Here is a 20,322-nt window from a genome sequence, read left to right as displayed (position 1 = left end):
CAGGCCTGAAGAAGAGCTCTGTGTAAGGGCACACTTTAATGTGGCTTGAGTAGTCCCAGTAGAGCCAGCACTATAAAAAAAACAAAAACCCCACCTCTATGAGGGGAATAGCTACCAACACTGGTGCACTGTCTACACTGGCACTTTACAGCACTGAAACTTGCAGCGCTTGGGGTGTGCTTTTTCACACCCCTGAGCGAGAAAGTTGAAGCGCTGTAAAGTGCCAGTGTAGACAAGGCCTTAAAAAGCTACATTTCTCTAGAAGGTTTCTTTTTTTTTTTCCCCCAAATATCTGAAATTCTGGCACAGAACAAATACCCAATAGTTGCCAGTCACTTAGCAATCAATTTTGAAAATCACATTAAATAAATAATGACAATTAGGTGGAATGCAGCCCAGACAGGATTAAAGAAATAAGTTTGTGAAAAGTTTTTTAAAAAACAGACTTGATATTCTGGCAAAGTACCTACTTCTCCTCAGCTGACTCAGTCCCTTTTTGCCTTGGAGACCCAGGCTTGGGCAAAGTAAAAGCCTTCCCAGTCACGCAGGGTCTGGCTGATCCTCCTCTCAGTCAGTCCCTTGCTGTTTTTCTCCCCTTCTGGGGACAGATTGCAGTCTTCCTTGCTGGAAGAGGGCAGAGCCTTACTATTCACTAGTTACTTCTCTCACTCCCCTGTTTCCCTGCCAGGGAGGGTTTAAAAAGGTCACCAGCAATTGGGGCCAGCTGAACCAAATTAATTCCCTAGTAACCCCTGTTCCAGCTGAACCTAATTTATCATGGCTGTCTCTCCTCAATGTATAGGGAGAAGCCTTTTAACCCCCCCTGGGACTAATTCCTATCCCTCCCTTTGTAGCCATTTTGCCTGGGTTTGCCACAATATATATTTGGTTCTACTTGTAATGTTTCATAAGCACTCAGGAGTCAGGTTGGTTAGACAGAAGCTTTATTTAAAAGTGCACTAACTTTCAGTTCATTTTGAGTTTTCTTAGGCTTCTGTGACTATTTAGCTGACATTGGGCATGCTCAGAGGCTTAACAAAATTTTTAGCATAGTCAGTCTCTAGCTAATTCTAACTCAACTTATTTGCATAATCGCTGCAGAACTAATAATGTGATACCTATCAGCAAAGTACTGAAACCTTCAAAATGGATGAAAAAAGTACATGCACCAGAATTCTTTCTGCAAGGAAATTAACATGTCTTTCACAGCAAGACACAAGCAAAGCTAGACACAGCATCAAAACAGGCTTCTGGACTTTTACTTTGATACTTTTATTACCAGTGCCATTTCATGAAATATCAGGTTTTCTAGCAAATCTAACCTCTTTATAGGTAGGGCACCAATCATTACAGTATATAGGTACTGCAAATAGAAAAAATGGGAGGTATGAAGGTGGGCTATGTTCTTGCTGTCCTGATAATTTGCTGCTTAAACATTTTAAGATTTCCTTCAATGAAAACAAAACAAAATTCCGGATCAAAATATCCTCTAGAAAAAAAATCATATAGTCTATTAAAGAGCAAAACATTTTTCAGCAAAATGTTTTGTGGCATTTGAGTACCTGCTGCCTGATCTCATTTGACCCCGGCCATACACACATGCTCTCACTTCCCCCAGAGATAAACCCAGGGTTGTGGTGGAGAATAGCAGGAATGGTGGGCTTTTAATTGACTTCTGCGTTCATCATTTATCCTGCCTTGCGTAATTGTTTTCACTTTTCTGAGGACTTGTGAGACTCTGCTAAGTGGTGCAAATTTCCTGGCAAAGCAGCCAGTAAGTAGCTTATTTACAGCACAAATGGCAAGGTAAGAGAGGAACCCTATGTTTCTTCATATTTTGTACATGTCTAAGACCAAATCTTCTAATCAGCTCTACAGGCTGATGCCACGTCTGCATTGTGGCATCCAGTCTGGCAGCCAGAAGGAATGCTAATTTCTGCCAAGACGATAGATCTGGTTGGTTAAGAGAGGTTTGAAATAACACCGTTTAACTGTAAACTCCGGCAGCAACAACCTCAAGAGGATCAGGGTCCAGTGGTCTCGACTGTCATACAGGAAGTGCCATGTTCTAATCTTAGCTGTGTGGCTTGGGACAAATTGCTTAACCCCACTGTCTCCTCATATGAAATAAAGGAATTTTAATTTATTTGTATATCACCTATTGTTCCAGCAAATAGCTCTCCAGTCTCAAAAAATTACCAGTGAGCCATCTGTAAAATGGAAAAATAATACTCCTTTCTCCTACCCTTTGTTTAGTCTAAATAGACTGAAGTCTCCAGGGAAGAGACACAGCGTGTATGTTGTAAAGTATGTGGGCCCATCGTCAAGTGGGTCTGGGATTACTTAACTGTTCAACTCAAAATAAAATTAGTTTGATAGAAATGTTAAAGCAGTTTTGTGTCTTTACACTAGAGGGTGCTGAGGTAAGCTATGGACTTGTATCGAGGTGGGGCTCTCAGAGACATTTCCTTAATTTCTTGCCTAGTAACAGTCATGAGTTAATATGAGTGAGAATGGCTGACAAGTTGCTAATTATTTTTAAATAAATGAATTGTGGGCCCCAAGTCCATCACCCAGAGTAGAAGCCTGTTGCCAATCTCTCCAGTAGGAGCCCTACACGTTTCCTGGTTTTGGTATTCTTGGAAGAGCCCCAGTCTTTGGTCACCACAGTGGATCTTGCAAGACTGAAATTTTCCATTATGACTGAAGACCTAGAGACTGCCAAAGCATAGGAGGCAAGTTATATGGGCCTGTGGTGCCTGTGCTCCACCAATATTCAGGAACGTGGCCCCGACTCCACCACTGTTTGGGCTTATATTTTCGAGCTGTCCCGTCCATAAGATGGACCAGGGCAACCTCCCCGTGCTTCAGAGGGACGTGGGGTCCAGGGCGGCATGAGAGGTTATCAGGGGGCCTGGCACCGGCAGCAGCGAGTGACCCGAACCCAGCCTGCCCCACCTTTTCCCGTCCCACCACCCAGGGCCAGCTTTAACAAGTGCGGGGCCCGATCCGTACTCACCCGGCGGCGCTCCGGGTGTTTTCAGTGGCACTTTGGCAGCGGTCCTTCGCTCGCTCGGGATCTTCCATGGCACTCAAGGACCCACTGCCGAAATGCCGCCAAAGAGCCGGAGCGAGTGAAGGGCCTGCCGCCGAAGACCCCTGGAGCACCGCCGAATGAGTAAAAATTAAAAAGGCACCGGCGCGGGGCCCTCTTAGGCATGGGGCCCAATTCAGGGGAATTGGGCGAATCAGCCTAAAGCCAGCCCTGCCGCCTCCACTCCACCCCTTCCCCTAAAGCCTCCACCCTGCCTCTTTCCAGCTTCTGCCCCCTCCCCTGAGCAACACCGGGATCCAGCGGTGTGGAGTGGAGCACGACGGGCTGGGTTGCTTGCTGCTGCTGGTGCCAGGCCCCCCACTAACCTCCCAGGCCGCCCTGGACCCCACATCCCCCTGAACCATGGGGCCCCCAAAAACACAGGGCCTGGGATGGTTACCCTAGTCTGTCCTATGGATGGGATGGCTCTGCTTGGACCCCTTCTGGGCATCACCAAAAATTATATAAACCTGACGCCCATGTGCCAAAGCCTTAGGCCACAACAATCATATCTAGCATGCAGGGACCATCTAACTAGCCTTTGAAGATATAACGGTGGCCCCTGAGGTGAAGTGAATGGGATACTGACCCCTATAAAAATTAACACCATGAAAATTAAATGTGTCTTTCTCGAGACATTAGCAACACCAGACGCTCCATGCCCCTGGTCCAAGCCATCCAGAGAAGACGAGGTGAAAGACCTACGCCTTTGGCCATGCCATCCTGACCATTCTGCAACCAAATGAGACCACACACACACACACACACACCAGGTGCCTAATCTTGTTCACAGCAAGTTTACATAACATAGTACTTGAAATATTAGAGGCTTCTAGCACCTTATCCACACTAGCTCACTTACATTTTCTATCACTGTTGCCGCTCCACCATTGGCAGAAGTTTTAGCAGTAAATTTTAACAAGAATTTCTTAGGCCATGTCTACACTACAAAGTTTTGCTGAAGCAATTACGTTGGCATATGGCCCCCAAAGTTAGCATACTGTTTTGTGCAGGCATACCTGGCTCCTTACATCAGCACTGCACGTACTCACCAGAAGTGCTTGTGTGGGTGCACCATGGGTAGGTATCCCACTGTGCAACCCGCCACTGTTCAGTCTTTTGGGTAGTTTTGACAATGCATGGTGGCACGGAAATGAGTCACAAAGAGGTGATTAGGAGCAAGGGATCAACTTCCCATGATGCAATGTTGTCCATCCCATAATATTATCTATAGCCCATAATTTTCTAGACATAGAGACATTGTTCTTTGACTGACCAAGGAAGTAGCAGTCTTCTATGATGGCCAGATACATTGGAATTGGAAAAGGTACAGAAAATGGCAACAAAGATGACTAGGGGTATGGAACAGCTTCCATATGAAGAGAGATTAATAAAACTGGGACTTTTCAGCTTGGAAGAGACAACTAAGCGGGGGGATCTGATAGAGGTCTATAAAATCATGACTGGTGTGGAGAAAGTGAATAAAAAAGTGTTACTTACTGCTTCTCATAACACAAGAACTAGGGGTTATCAAATGAAATTAATAGGCAGCAAGTTTAAAACAAACAAAAGGAAGTATTTCTTCACGCAGCCCACAGTCAAGCTGTAGAACTCTTTGCCAGAGGATGTTGTGAAAGCCAAGACTGTAGCAGTGCTCAAAAAAGAACTAGGTAAGTTCATGGAGGATACTCCATCAATGGCTGTTAGCCAGGATGGGTAGGGATGCAAAACCATGCTCTGAAGTGGCCCTAGACTGTTTGCCAGAAGCTGGAATAGGCGACGGGATGGATCACTTGATCATTACCTGTTCTGTTCATTCCCTCTGAGGCACCTGGCACTGGCCACTATCAGAAGACAGGATACTGGGCTAGGTGGACCATAGGTCTGACTCAGAATGGCTGTTCTTATGTTTTTATCTCCAGACAAAAGGATAATAGGAGCTAGTGAGGGCCAAATTCATAGGAAAGGCTAAATTGATGCAAGACTTTCCCTTCCACCCCCGGCCCTTACTATGCAGATTATCATCAACCTTAGTCCCTTGAGACTTACAGCCACTTAGCAACTGTAACTCTCACTACACATTCAGTACCTTTACGCTGATTGACTGTCTAGAGTTGCTTTCTATGACGTTCATCTTGGTGTGTGTTTAATTTTCTCTCTGTCTGTAAAATTCCCAGTTAAGATTTTAGTTTGTCTTAAAGCGAAGAACTATTGGCTGAGTGCACAAAAGAGTTAAGTGCTGAGATGCTGAACATCATTGTGCCTAACTTTTAGGCATGTAAGAAAACACTGATTCACAAAGCCTGAGTTAAGCACATAGGTGCTTTTGACTGCAATTCACAAAAGACAGTATGCTAGGCAGGAAGCCACCTAAACTGTCCAGGAGATGCTGACCAGAGGGGTGTGTGCTAAGCCTGCCCCTCTATAGTGATAGTTGCTTATCTCTGCTAGAGATTTTTCAACTGTGAACCCTCTCCTGGAGCCAGGCGCTTATGCTGTTTTAGCAAAAAGCCAAGGGCAGGGAAGAGAGGCAAGGACCTCTCAACTTTTAGCCCAGTGGTTAGGGTATTCAGCTGGGATGTGGGAGAATTCCAGTTCAAGTCTCTCTTTCCTTGACAGGGAGAAGGGTTTTAAAATGGGACCTGCCCCGCACCAGGGCCCCGCGCCTTAGGCGCCTTTTTAATTTTTTATTTACTCACCCGGTGGTGGTCCGCTCCGGGGTTTCGGCGGCATTTCAGCAGCGGGGGGTCCTTCAGTGCCGCGGAAGACCCGGAGCAGACTCCCCGCCGCCAAAGTGCTGCCAAAGCCCCGGACCGCCGCCAGGTATTCGAATCGGGCCCCACAGTTAATAAAGCCGGCCCTGCCTACATGGACACTTATTCTGGAATAAGAGTGTCTTGGAAAAAGAGAGCACAAAAGAAGTCTTCTTGAAGTAGTATATGCTTAACTGTACGTTTTACAAAGTTTATAAATAAGACAGCAACACCTAACCTATCACTAATCAAGACTAATGCTGATGGGCATTGTTGCATTGGCTGTGCTTTGTAAGCAAATAACCCAATCAACATGCATCACACGTAGGTCTGTATTAAAATTGTTCTTTATTGTAAACAAGGTATAAAGTACGACATAAGAAGTATTGTGCAAAATTTTAAAGTAGTCATAAAAGATTATCTAGCACTATTATCCAACTGTTTAGTTGTCTATATTTGTGTATTCAACATAGTAATATACAACAGAAATATGGTTAGTGAAAGTTGATGCATTATTTGTCACAAAATCTACAGTATTAATTCAAGGCTGGTGTCTTTACTGCCTTATGTTTATTTTACAAATAATTCCTAACGTTCTAATTTAATACAGTATAGATTATAACCTTATTACATAAAGACCATTTATCTCTAATAGAAATCATTTTCAAAAGTCACCTCCACATCAAGGAGCCTAGCATAACATACTTGTTCTTGCCTTCTTAGTAAACCCACGTAATTTATTATTCTTATAGTTATATTAAAAAACAAAACAAAAACATACTGTCTCAGTGTTTATGAAAAATGCAGTGGTATGAAATTTTGAAAGGTATAAAGGAAAACAAACAACTTGAAGCAGAAGCATCATAGGATGCCTAAATATAACCAATTGTAATAATCATGAGCTTTCAAGAGGAATAGCAAAAATAGTATTAGCGTTCTATATTATAATAAATTAATGGGGATTTAGGTACTTTTGGCTCTCTCTAGCCACATGGCAGCACTCAATCTATTCCATATTTGGACAGTAATGTAAAACTGGCATGACTGATATACTTGATACAGTATTTAATGTATCAAGAGGTGCTGAGCCTCAATGCCCATCTCTCGTACAGATGCATTTCTGATCTACAAGTCTGTACCATACATTGATATTTCTCTCTAGTCTGTGCTCTACTGAAAACTCATTACATCTTTGAAAGCTGTAATTTCAGTTGGTTTCAAGCATTAACATCAGCCAACAGCTCTGCATGACTTATATCTGACCACTCTATAATACATAGAAGTAATCTGCATAAATTCAAAACCTTTTGCTACCTGTGCTGCTCTGCTCTGAAACCTTCAACCTCTTTCTCTTTTCACCAAGTTGAAAAGAACCTGACACTCCATTGTTAGCTGCTGGTTCTCTCGGTAGCATTTCCTGTGACCAAGCACTGACTGCCTTTGACTCTCTGCTGTAGTGCCATCAACAGCTGGCACTGAAGAACTACAGACCTGGAGTAGGAGCTTTTATACATCACTGGTGGTATACCACAGTGACAACAGTTAGTTCCAGTAACTTTTCAGGAGTTTTCACTGCGCAGGTGTAGATGCAGGTGGCACAACAATGTCATTTAGCTTGCTCACTTCCATTTGCCAGTTTGGTAGCTTCTTAGCTGACAAATGCCGCCGTGCATGCTTTGTTAAATGGTCACTCCTCATGAACCGCCGATCACACATTGGGCAAGCAAACTTCTTCTCACCGGTATGCGTTCTGCGATGCCGAGACAGTTCGTCAGATCGTGCAAATCTCCTGTCACAGCCTTTCCAACTACAGCTAAAAGGCTTTTCTCCTAAAACAAAATAGAGACGAGCATTTATTTACCAATCAAAAGCAAAATTGTTGCTAATATTTGTTTGACTTTTTTAGAACCAATTTCTACTGTGCCAATCAAGACACAAATAAACAAACCAAAAAACCCAGAGACATAGCACAGTCAAAACCATCGTAATATTCTAACTCGAAGAATCAGCCTCATCAGGTAGCCAGCTGTACAAAGGGTCACTACACTGGCCTTTCATCACTGGAAAGCAGAGTTCAGCTTGTGCTTTATGTTTCAAAACAGTTTTATTCTCATCCTTATCTTCATTTATATACATTATAAAACCATGACAGCTTTGCATGACCAGCACCCACTGCTGAAAATGCTGTCTGTACTAAAAACAGGAGGGATGTTACATGACAAGGCTGAAGTGCGCTAGTAGAGTTGTGTAAACATACATAGCCCCTTATCCTTTGCTAGTGTGATTAGATTCACTACCAGGTTTTTTTTAAGAACTGCCAGACACCTGAAGGAACAACTCTCTGGGGTGTTAATGTTGAAGGTGAGAATGCTAGTCACCTCTCCTTTTTGAGGCATCCTACCAATGATCGTGCCATGTATTAACACCTACTGGCAAAAGCAAGCAATAGCACTCTGGGACTGCCCCACAATGCTAGATTGTGTTCAGTCAAGACAAAAAAAAAATAAAAATTGTACAATGTTAAGATAGCTTTGACTCAGGTAACCAGGAGGGTCACCATTATCAGGAAGCCAGCTGTACAAAGGATTAGTGCACTAGCCTTTCACTTCTGGAAAGCAGCAAACACAAACAAAATCACAACTCACTAGAACGTTGATAAACATTAGCATAAATATACATGAAAAGCTTTCTTTGAAATTCCAGCTATCCACTGATTAATGACTTACCCGTGTGTGTTCTCACATGGGCCTTCAAATGAGAGCTCTTGAAATAAGTCTTTCCACATTCTGGATAGTTGCAAATGTGGCTTCTTATTCTTGACGAATCAATTGGTGGAGTGATTTTTGCTGCACAAGGTGTAAAGCCTGGAGCAGGAGCAATAGGAGAGAGTCTAGTGCCACTTGGACTAATGATTGGAGCCTTTGTGTTCTGCACAACCGGCTGGGGCACAACAAACATAACGGCACCTTTAGGAACTTGAGTTCCCATGAACACCATAGGCTGGCAAAGGGTTGATTGTTGGCTAGAAGGAGTGTTGGGCACTATTGCTGTTACAACAGAGTTGTTAGTAGATAGAGGAACCATCTGGCAAATTACTGGCACAGGTGAGACACGACTCGCTTTCACAGCAGGTGAAGATACTATCGTCGATGACTGCTGTACTGATCCAGGAACAGGCTGAGGTCTACTGGTTGAAGTCTGAATCAGGGACAGTGGACTGACAGCTAGTGCTGCACTTGTTTTTTCTTCTAAAACTGGCAGTTTGTCACTTTTGTAAGGTGCTCTGTTTGATGACACAATTGCACAAGGTGGATTTTGTTTTGCAGTTCCATTATTCTGTATATTTGTTTCCCCTGAAGTATTGTCCTGATACTTCAATACACTAGCTGCTCTCACTGGACATGTTCTGTGATTACAAAGCTGAGCATCAGCTGTATGGCGAATAACACTTGTTGCTTGAGCTTTCATTGGTCTTGATGCTGGAGACTTTTCAGTCTCTTTAAAAGTTACTGAAGGAACAGGCTTTGAAATATCAGAGAATAACCTACATTGTACAGCAGATGGCGCTGCTGCTGGCAGATGAATTACTTGAGACATCTCAAAATCAGAAGGGCTGTAGGGTGGAGTCAAGCACTAAAAGGGGAAAAAAGATGCAAGTAATGAGACATCTGTTCAGCACGATTATTTCTCACAGTTAATGTGATCTAAAAAACTTTAATAAGGCATATACAATAATAGAATAAAGCTTACAAATGCTGGTATTGCATGAAAGTCAGCTGCACCAGGTAGCAGGTTATCATCAGTTTCTTCTGACATATCAGATGCTGGTGTTATAGGTCTCAGTTCAGCATATTTTTTGAAGTCTGATTTCCAGTTGCAGCTCATAGACATAAGGGCTTCTACAGCTTCAAAATCACTCTTTTCAGCGGTATTGTTCCAGGAACGTCTATTATTGTTTTGCTTTTCAGTAATCATCTCTATTCCTTCCTCCTAAAAGGAAAAAAGGAATATTTTTCAGTTTACTGTTAAATTAACTAAATTAACAGTGCCTTATTTAAAGAAAAATTACAAAAATTAAATGCAACCTGTAAAATATATCATACTTCACAGAGCGGAGTCAATATTTTTAAAGACACTCTACATTCCTCTTTCTACTCCTATTATATAACCTTCATTAAAAGATTAATATGAAATAGGGAATCAGACTATCTGATGAATATTGTGTCTCCACAGTTGTCTAGTGAAATTATTTGGAACAAATACAAAACAGTTTTTGAAAAGCAACAGTAAGTTAGTCCCTTACTGCAAGTTTTGAATGACTGAAAGAAAGCATGTTCCTTAAACTTTGCTTTGAGTTATTTTGGTACTTGCTGTTCCTTTATTCCACCCTGCAAGGATTTTAGTTAGGGTATGGTCTTAATTTTTTTAAATAAACTGAAAAGGGACAATTCTGAGGTTGAGGCACAAAATTTGACTGACTTGAATTGTGACCTGATAGTTTGTCAGATAATATGGAAAGTGTTTCTGTCGTTTTATGCTGTGGGAGTATGAGTGTGTGTGTATATATACACACACACACACACACACCATTTGAGTATTAAAAAAAGTTAGTAACCACTATTTTGTGTAACTGGAGCATGGGTGGGGAATGTTTTGGACTCTACACGATCATATAGCAGCCACCATTGCTGACGCCATTGATTTTAGAGTGCTGATGCACAAACAGATGTCTGTGTGCCTGAGCTGGTTGGTGGGTGTCCTCAGTGGACAATTTACACCTCAGAAAGCTGTGCCTAAAGTGCTCTTGCCAGGGCCCAAACTAGTGGAGCTTCAGCATGCATTAAGATGGAGCTCTTTGATCAAGCTTTTAACCAGCCTCTGGATTATGCTTAGGGGCAGGACAAGTAAGGTTTTATAGATGCTTTTTAAAGGCCTAAGTTTTGCAGATTTTTAATTTTATAAATACAAGAAAATATGGAACACGCAATACTCAGAAGATGGGCCTTGAGAGAGGGAGGTTGTCATCATTGGATTCTATACGGAACTGGCCTATATTACCGGAGACATGATCAGCGAGCAAAAGCAGCGCAGGAAAAAACTGCCTCTGGCTCGCAAGGGAGGCAGCAGAGGCTCAGGGAGATCCTCCCTGGCAGACAGTTCCTGTGTTTGAGCCACGTTCACCTCAGTGAACCTCTGTGACTCACTCTCTCCATCGGTGCACTCAAACCACGCAGTACCGCCCCCGCCTCTCGCCCATTGGTCGCCAAGGTCAGGCACCTCGGCAGCCGAATGGCTGACATGGGGCCGAGGCGAGGTTGGGGCGGAGGCATGTGAACAAAGCGTGATCAGCGGCTGGTCCCAGGCAGTCGCGAAACGTGGTGAACTGGGGACTGCCGCTCGGCGACCTTTCCCCTACTTGTGCTGCGTGCGGTTTCCCGCCCTAGCGGGCGGGGGCTGCGCCAGGGCCCGCCGCCAGGCAGGAAGGGGGCCCGCCTGCTGCAGCGCTGGGCAAGGCTGACAGCCAGCCAGCCGCATGCTTCCTCGCAGCTCCCGCCCGGCCAGAGCCGCACAGGCGGGGGGCGGCCTCAGTCCACCCCCGCGGCTCCCAGGAGAACACGGCGGAAACAGCGCCTGCTCTCGAAGCGTTGGGGCCGAGAGGTTCAGCACCACCACGCCCGACGGTTTCCCGCGCCGCAGCTCGGGTTACCAAAGCGGGCCCTCGGAGGGGGCACGGCTGCGGCTGTGAAGGGAGCGGAGACAGGGCGCTCCCTGCCCCGGGCTGCACAAGAACCATTCACCCAACAGGCACAAGCCCTGCCCGGGGACTCTTGCTACGGACTCCCTCGCCTCTCCCGCCACCGCCTAGCCAGACTCGTCTCGCCCACCCCCCGGCTGACCTCCAGCCCCCGCAGCCTCGCCCTCCGGCTCGTCCCAGCCTCATCCCTCCCTGAGCCTCGCCCACCGCCTTCCTCCTGCCTCACCCCCCGGCCCCAGGGAATCCCCCAGCAGCGCCCGCGGCCAGCCCTCACTCACCCGCCCCTTTCCCTCACAGCCCCCCTCAGTCTTTTACCGTAACCCCCCTGCAGTCCGCCCCCGACCAAACCCTCCCCGCCCTCCAGACAGGGCTTCCCCCCAACTACTCTCATTCTAGCGGCGTGCGCCCATAGCGCCCGGTACACACCACGTGCCCCCTCCCCTCACCACAGGCCCCCCAACAACCTCTCCCCGCCAGCGCCCGCAGACTGACGCCTTCTGACATCCCGCTCCCCAGTAACCTCCCTCGACTGCCTCCCTCTCTACCATCCCCTCTCCGCAGATCACCACAGGTTCCCCCCCGCCCACTGCCTCCTTTGCAGATCACCACAGGTTCCCCAATAACATTCCCCCAATCCCTCCCCCTCTCTGCAGGTCAAACTCCCCAATATCCTATCCCAGCCCCCCCAGACTGTCTCCCTCTCTGCAAATCAGGCTCCCCCAAAACCTACCCCAGCCCCCCACTGCCTCTCTGCAGGTCAGGCTCCCCCAAAACCTACCCCAGCCCCCCACTGCCTCTCTGCAGGTCAGGCTCCCCCCAAACCTACCCCAGCCCCCCACTGCCTCTCTGCAGGTCAGGCTCCCCAATAACCTACCCCAGCCCCCCCCCCCGGATTGCCTCTCCCTCTGAAAATCAGGCTCCCCAATAACCTATCCCAGCCCCCCACTGCCTCTCTGCAAATCAGGCTCCCCCAAAACCTACCCCAGCCCCCCACTGCCTCTCTGCAAATCAGGCTCCCCAATAACCTACCCCCCACCCCAACTGCCTCCGTCTCTGCGGATCAGGCTCCCCAATAACCTACCCCAGCTCCCCACCCCCGCCGACTGCGCCCTTCTCTGCAGCGCAGGCTCCCCAACAACCTCCCCCCAAGACCCCGCTTCTCTCTCCAGATTCCCACAAGCTCCCAGTAACCTCAGCCCCAGATCGATTCCTCCTCTGCCACCACAGATTCCCACCAACTCCTCCCCGCAGCTCCCCAAAGGGAATCCCTTGTTCTCGGGGCTCCCTCCCCAGAAAGGTGGCATCGTACCCCAGACAACATCTCTCCCCGGGCACGGCCCGTATCCACCTCTCCCCAGGTGCAGCTGATGCGGGGAGGGCTCGCTGGGCACCAACCCCCCAGGACTAGGAAGCTGGAAGAGCCGCACTTACAGCTGGCTGGTAGAGGGAAGCTGCGAAATTCAGCATGGCCCTGCTGGGAGACGCGGTGGCTGGGTGTTGCGCTGCAGCTGTTGACAAGAGCCTTCACCCCAGGCGCTCTCTGGCCGCTGCCTTGATTTTCCTCTTTTTGTTCGCAGCTGCCCATTCAGCTGGCGGTTCCACCAGCTCGGCGTAGGGGGAGACCGGAGCTGGCCGCAGCCAATCCCCTGCAAAGGTGTGTGAGGCGGCGGCCAATGGCGAGCGGGGGCACGCGTGATCAGCGGCTGCCCAGCGGCATGGAGAGCGTGTCAGCTCTGCGTGTGCACTAGCCCCGGCAGCGTGTTCCCGGCGCAGCCCTTGGGTAAGTCCCGATGCGGGCTGAGTCAGTGTCACGTCTCCTCTCTGTCTCCCTCTCCGGATCCATGTGGGAGAGGCGCGCCCGAGCGGGGGAGGGGGCAGCAAGATACTTCCTGTCAAATGAGATCATACCGCTGGGGGAGGGGAGGGCATAGAGCATGTCTCCGCATTTCCCTTCTCATCGACTAGCCGGGGCTTGTCCTTGCGCCTCCCTCGAGGTCTCAGGCGTTGTCCAGTTTTTTTTGGAGGGGAGAGTCCAAATGGCTATACCTAAGTGACATCAAATGGAGCAGTTTACAGTCACCAGTAATAGCTGCTATTTATTATTTTAGTTGTGGCCTCCCTGTGAGCATTATTCACTGTAATATCCCTGTGAGGTATGCAAGTATTATCTTAATGTTACAGAGAGGGATCTGAGGCACGGAAAGATTTGTGATCCTGGGGTAAGTGTGGCAGAGCCTGAAAGGGATCTCATTCCCAGCCTTAACAGACCCATCTGATACTCTTACCAGTGTGATCCATGGAGGCTCCAAGTTCCAATATTCATTGTTCCTAGGGGCCTTCAGTGCAGTCAAAGAAAACAGCTGCTCAGGCTCCTACTGTGTATGTCACCACTCTAAATCCAGCCAAGGTTTGAGTCCCAGTGACAATGAGTTTGCAGTTTGTAGTGTAGAATGTGAATGACCTTAATCATCTGTAGAACCCAGCTAAAACCTCAGCCCTATCCTAGGCTTTAGCTTGCTAATGGAATGCTCTATACTAACGGTGTCAGAGGATAGCCTCAGTGTAACTAGGTTCATTCAGTTGTCTTCCTAGTGGCTGGGCCCTTAATGAACCCCCATCCAAAGCAAGCTCTACTGGTCCTAGCTCCCGACCCTTACTATTATTGAGACTCAATGGGGAAAATAACTCAATGTTTTACACACATGCTTGTTGGGAGAAGGCTTTGAGAAGAGGAAACTCATGGCTTGATTTCTCCTACTGGGAAGTTGGGACATAAACTGTAAGGCCAGCCGCATCTTAATCAGAGTGGTGCAGTTTATGTGGCTGTTAGTATCTATTTTACAGGTTCTTATATTGTTACCAAAATTGTGGTATCTGAGTGCCTTGCATATATTAATGTATCCTCATAACACCCAGTTATTTAGGAAAGTATTATTAGTCTTTTACAGATGGGCACAAAGAGATTAAGTGACTTTGCCAAGATGGTACAGGAGATCTGTGGCAGAACTGGGAACTGAAACTAGATCTATTCCCTGGCTAATGCCTTAACCACAGCATGTGCTGCTCTGCCTTGATCTGAGAAAACGACTCTTGCTTGGATCAAGTTGGAGTATCTCTCAGGCTAGGACCTGTTGTCCTCACTGTCTATAATTCTGAATCAAAGATGTAGATGACTGAGGGTCATACTGTTGCAGTCAGTTGGCTGTGTTTGATAAATGGACCATGCATTGGTCCCTATATCTCTCAGTGATTACACTGCTTTACTGTAACTTAGTGATTCTCAAACTTTTGTCCCGGTGACCCATTTCACATAGCAAGCCTCTGAGTGCGACCCTCCCCCCTTATAAATTAAAAACACTTTTTATATATTTAACACCATTATAAATGCTGGTTGCAAAGCAGGGTTTGGAGTGGAGGCTGACAGCTCGTGACCCCCCATATAATAACCTCGTGACCCCATGAGGGGTCCCCGACCTCCAGTTTGAGAACCCCTGCTGTAACTGTTGTGGGGGAGGGGAGGGAAGGGGAGACGGCTTAGTAGTTAAATTTTTTTACACTCTGTTTCCCTGTGGAGCTGGCTAGAAACTTGAAGAGTGAAAACATCTAACCTTTTAAATGTTACATTTGTCAAACTTTATTCCTTTCTTTTTGTTATTAAAAGAGCTGAAGTCAGCACTGTTTTAAAATTAGTATTCTATAGCATCTTTATCCAAAACATCTTTGATAGTGATGCTGTAGAAAATAAATATGGGCTGACTTAACTTCCATTAAATTAATTGGGAGTCAGATTGGGATCAGTGGCAGTTTAGATGCTAAATAACTTTTTTTCTGCATTTCATAAAAAATTGTTACTGTTTTTCAATCCTTGGATGTTAAACTTTATTTCAGACATTATAATACTTTAAATCTCTCTAATTTCTTTCATTTTCATTTCATTCCAAAATACTTGGTTAACTATATACATCTAATACCAATGAAATGCAAGCCTGTCTTGGGTGGAGGCTGGCAGTCAACTGACACATTGCATAGCAACAAGGGGTGTGGGAATTTTGGCTAAGGACACTGGAGCTGAACCTCCTTCTTATGAAAAGTGCTATGGGATCTTTAACTTTCACACACAACAGGGAGGACGCATCCTAAAGGCTCTAACACAAGCTACTTCTTTTGTTGTCTTTGGGAGGATGAAGAATTGCAGTTCATTTTTAGATAGTACAGATATGTATTTAGAATCCAGAGGGTGCGCCCATAATATATGTAATAATATAAATGCATACTAAATATTGGGTTAAAATATTCACAGTGTCCTTTTAATTAATTCTGAGGGCCTGATTCTCCACTTAGTTGCACGATTGTAAATCAGAAGTAACATAAAATATATCGAATGATGTCAGTGTAAAACTATCGTGAGAGGAGAATCAAGTCTTTTGTGCTTACTTTCCTTAGACAGCAACACACTGGTTAATCATTTGGGCTCTAGGAAATACACACAGAGAAGTGCTAAATTCAGCATTCATTTACATTAAAGTAAATGTGGAGTCACTGTATGGAAGTTGATGGAGTAATCCATCCAGATTTACACCAGTGTACCTGAGAACAGAGTTTGAAACACACGCTTTGTTTCCCACCAAAATAAGAATATTTAATGATTACCTTTCTTCCCATGTTGGAGTATTACAGATCAGGTTTCAGCAACCATCCTTCCAGCCAACATGGACTGGACATGGACTCCTTTCACAGTCACTCCTGAGTCCTAATGTCTTCTAGAGAGGTTACTGTTGAGAAATGAATGTATCTTTTCCTCCTTGGCTGTCTGTGTCTTTCCTCTCTGTGTGTCCTATCTTCCTGTGCACGTTGTGCTGCACTGAAGCAGTATAGCTGGACATAGCACCACTTGGAATGAGTGTTGTCATATCTGAACTCAGCACTTAATACAGTGCTTTCTGTCATTGATTGACAGGGGGTGCTGCATTCAGCTATGCCATTTCAGAGTGATATGTTGTCGTCAGGATAAGCAATAACTAACTGGTGTTTCAGATAGAGTCCCCGTTCTCTCTGTGGCATGTGGCAGGGTCTTCCTTTGTCTGTTCTTGTTTACCTCCAGCTCTTTAATGGAAATGCTAATACCAGCCTGAAGCCCTCAGGCTCTGGTGCTCTTTTCTTGCTGCCTTTTTTTTTTTTTTTTTTTTTAATTATAGTGTCTCATTATTATGGCAAAAAATGTATGGAGTGCAGGACACAAAAGAAGAGCACAAGTTATGAGGATGAGAACAGGGCCGGCTCCAGACCCCAGCGCGCCAAGCACGCACTTGGGGCGGCGTCCCGCGGGAGGGCGGCAGGCGGCTCCGGTGGACCGCCCGCAGACGTGCCTGCGGAGGGTCCGCTGGTCCCCGCGGCTTCGGTGGAGCATCCGCAGGCATGCCTGTGGGAGGTCCACCGGAGCCGCGGGGACCAGCGGACCCTCCACAGGCACGTCTGCAGGAGGTCCACCGGAGCCACGGGACCGGTGACCGCCAGAGCGCCCCCGTGGCGTGCCGCCCTGCTTGGGGCGGCGCAAATCCTAGAGCCGCCCCTGGATGAGAAGGTGGTTGAGTTTGGCAGCATCTGAAAAAGTATGGCCTCCTGCGAGGCTGTTACTTTGGTGGTTCAGTGCACCATCTCATTTCTCCTGCATTGGGCCACTCCCCTCACTCCTGTTCTGCTCCTCCAGTAGCAGATCACCACCTGCAGATGGGAGCTGACAGCAAGTTGGTTGTATCCTGCTGTTTGCTTGGAAACATCACATAAAACTTTGCATATCTGAAGGTGTGAAGTGCCATAATAACAGTGCACAAAACACTCTGGGATATTTCAGACTGAAGGTAGAGTGAGGATACAAAATGAAAGCTGAATGCACAAATTCACTGGACAAGAATAATTTCAAAAAATTCTTAAATTATTAATTTTTTTAGCTGAGAAAATACATTCTGGGGTGTTACCTTGATTCTGCAGTTGCCACTGAAATTCTGTGAACGGGGGTTCCTCTCAACACAACTGCTCATACTCATTTCCTTTCAGGCACTCCTTCCTACTGGGGTACTCCATGCCAGGCACCATTGATGTCCTTCTGTCTTTCCTCTGTTCTGTTCTATTCAGGTTATTTATACTGCTTTCATCACCATGGTATCTGAGAGACCCATTATCTCTGAAATGGGAGAGCCTAAGTGTTTTGCCTTTTGGTTACATTATGTGGCTTGTAGCAATATTGAGGATCTGCTACTCTTTGGCTGGTTCTTTAAGACCTCTAATCTAATTGTAAGGAGCCCAGTTGTCTGAAAAGCCCTTCTGTAGAGTTCTTGAAAGAGATTTAGTATACGCTGAGCCTCATTCCCTAACAGCAGCAAACAGTTGTTTATAAACTAATACTCTGGTTCCCACAACTCCAGTTATGCTTCAGCAGGAGAAATTGTATTAACTAGTACTCATAGGGCTCTCGATCTTTCTCCCGCTGAAGTCAGTGGGAGTCTTCATTGGGAACAGATCAAGCCCTTAATGTACTGTACTTCATCAAAAGGCTCAAAAAAATCCCTTCGGCATCCTCATAAGCACAGATTCCCCTAGCTGCTGCCCCAAGCCCCCACTCCCAGTTACATAAATAAGTATTATGAGATTGAGGCAGGAGTCACTCAGAGAAATTTTATTGCCTCTCTTATGCAGGAGGTCAGACTAGATGATTGTAATAGTTCCTTGTGGCCTTAAAATCTATGAAATATTTCATTTACTAGTATGCTAGGGATTAATCCAGAATAATTACAACAAATAACTATTGTCTGTAAATGAAATGAGTACATTGTATGAAACACTTTTCCCCCCACTTTTTGTTGACTTACCCTCTGAGGCCCACGGCAATTACAGAAAGCTTTTGTTTTTTTGGGGGGGGGTAATTTTGGGCAGCCTCACCTCCAGATACTAGGTTCATTTGTAAAACCCTGCTGCAGAGAAAGCTAACAGAAATACTCCTAGGAGATGTTTCCTTTCACTCCTTACAAGAGGGGAATGGCAGACAAGAAAAATATGGAAGTTGCTGGTGTGTCTACACTGCAGCTGGGAGCTAGCAGGGTCAAGCTAGCACACTAAAAACAGCAGCATGGACATTGCCGCTGGCAGCAGCTCAGGCTTTCAAGTCCACCTGACCCCCTTGGCTTGAGAGCCTGAGCTGCTAGCTTAAGCAGAGCTAGTGTGAATATGTCTACCTGGCAGCAGTGTAAACAGACCCTCAGTCATCAGTGAAAGCTAATGATCTACAGTACTTTCCAAGTGGGGGGGGGAAAGAAACTACTCAGAGAAATTACATCGTTATGTTCATACATAGGTCAAAAACAGAATATTTCTTTAGTTTATCTATATTGAGGCTTGATTCAGTGCTCACTGAAGTCAATTTACAGACTTCCATTGATTTCAATAGGCATTGGATCAGGCCCTTAAATTGTATGCACTTTGGGGCAAGGACTGTGTCTTTGTATTTATACAGCACCAAACATGATTAGACTCCAAATCTGGTTGGAGTCTCTGGGCACTTCTGTAGTATAAATATTAAATCCTAACAAGGGCTCATTCATATTCTCAGATGGCCTTTCTAAGTCAGTTTTTCCTTTTCTGCTCTTTCTTCCTCTTTTGCTCCCTTCCCCTTTTCTTTCTTCGCTGCACTTCGTTATTCTCACACGTTTATTTTGGCTTCCTCTTAACGCTTTCTTTCTGACTCACCCCTTTTTTGTTGCCTCCTCAAAGGGTGACCTGCTGCTGTTGCTACACCATCTTCAGATATCCACTATTCACTCACCACTTTCCAACTACCACCCCCAATTAACCCCTCCTAACCTGGCCCCTCCCAAGTGCCATTTTCATCTGGCACTTCTTAATTTGCCCTCTCTTAAATGTTCTCAGATGCTCCTTCCCATCCATCATTTCCAAACTGCTTTCTCCCAGTGTGCTGTGTCCCACACAGCCTCCTCCCAACTGTCATTCCCAACACACCCCCTTCCAACCTGCCCTGTAACAACTGTCGTTCTCAACCCACCACCTCCCCACTGCCTTTTTCAGTTAAATTCTCCCAACCTGTCCCTTGCCAACAGTCATTTCCAGCTGCTCTCTTCAATGGTTTTTCCCATCCTGCACCTCCCAACTGCCATTTTAAACCTACCCCTTACAACTGAAATTCCCAGCTGACAACTTCTCACCTGCCATTCTCACTTGCGCCACATAACCTACTAGTTGCACTCTAATTCCCAGATGAAACTTTCCCAACTGATAATCTCAACTGCCCCTCCGAGCTGTCATGCCCAACCTGAGCCTTGGCTACTATCATTCTCACTTACCCCCTCCCAACTGTCAGTCTTGTCAGTCCCCTCCCTGTTGTCTATTTCCAGCTGCCATGGCACCTTCAGAGTCCAGCATGCCATTCCATCTCTTGTTCAAGGGACAGCATCCAAAACACTGCATGCTGCTTGAACATCAATACAGAATAGAATATCACCCTATCAGACTCCTGTTACAATTCTTCTTGGATCCTTTGGGCTAGATTTCAAATGAGTTCTGGCCAGCGGCACAAAGGGGCTGAGTTTGAGCTGCAGTGGCCAGCAGGGAATTTTCCTGGTGTAGAGGAACTCCATGCTGGCATAAAGCTGACACACCTGAGCCCTATGCCAGCTGCTCCTGAATCCTGCAGTGAGGTTATATCAAGGGAA

The 20,322-nt window shown here is 46.1% G+C and overlaps 1 protein-coding gene across 2 annotated transcripts; it reads right to left on the bottom strand.

Annotated features, from left to right (window-relative positions):
• Positions 1 to 6,176: 6,176 nt before the first annotated feature.
• On the bottom strand, positions 6,177 to 20,070 carry KLF10 (Kruppel like factor 10). 2 transcript variants are annotated; one of them, XM_045003600.1, is made up of 6 exons: positions 19,954 to 20,070; positions 17,578 to 17,783; positions 13,034 to 13,648; positions 9,598 to 9,837; positions 8,574 to 9,480; positions 6,177 to 7,676 (listed from the first exon to the last, which is right to left on the bottom strand). In XM_045003600.1, exons 3-6 carry the CDS (start codon positions 13,067 to 13,069, stop codon positions 7,417 to 7,419), a joined length of 1,443 nt encoding a protein of 480 aa, XP_044859535.1. In that variant the 5' UTR covers positions 13,070 to 13,648; positions 17,578 to 17,783; positions 19,954 to 20,070; the 3' UTR covers positions 6,177 to 7,416. The 2 variants fall into 2 exon arrangements, with proteins under 2 accessions (XP_044859535.1, XP_044859534.1); XM_045003599.1 differs by lacking the exon at positions 19,954 to 20,070 and adding an exon at positions 19,343 to 19,471.
• Between the last annotated feature and the right edge of the window lie 252 nt (positions 20,071 to 20,322).

The sequence above is a fragment of the Mauremys mutica genome, chromosome 2 (assembly GCF_020497125.1).
Source record: "Mauremys mutica isolate MM-2020 ecotype Southern chromosome 2, ASM2049712v1, whole genome shotgun sequence".
Taxonomy (NCBI): domain Eukaryota; kingdom Metazoa; phylum Chordata; order Testudines; family Geoemydidae; genus Mauremys; species Mauremys mutica.
The sequence above is the reverse complement of the archived record's forward strand: the minus strand, read 5'-3'. Positions and strand labels throughout refer to the sequence as shown.

Excerpts from the sequence above, each read along its gene's own strand:
- KLF10 (XM_045003600.1), bottom strand. The coding sequence starts at position 13,069 with ATGCTGAATTTCGCAGCTTCCCTCTACCAGCCAGCT. Across the intron at positions 9,838-13,033 it reads CTTCCCTCTACCAGCCAGCT|GAGGAAGGAATAGAGATGAT; the intron begins GTAAGTGCGGCT and ends TTTTCCTTTTAG. Across the intron at positions 7,677-8,573 it reads CCATGTGAGAACACACACGG|GAGAAAAGCCTTTTAGCTGT; the intron begins GTAAGTCATTAA and ends ATTTTGTTTTAG.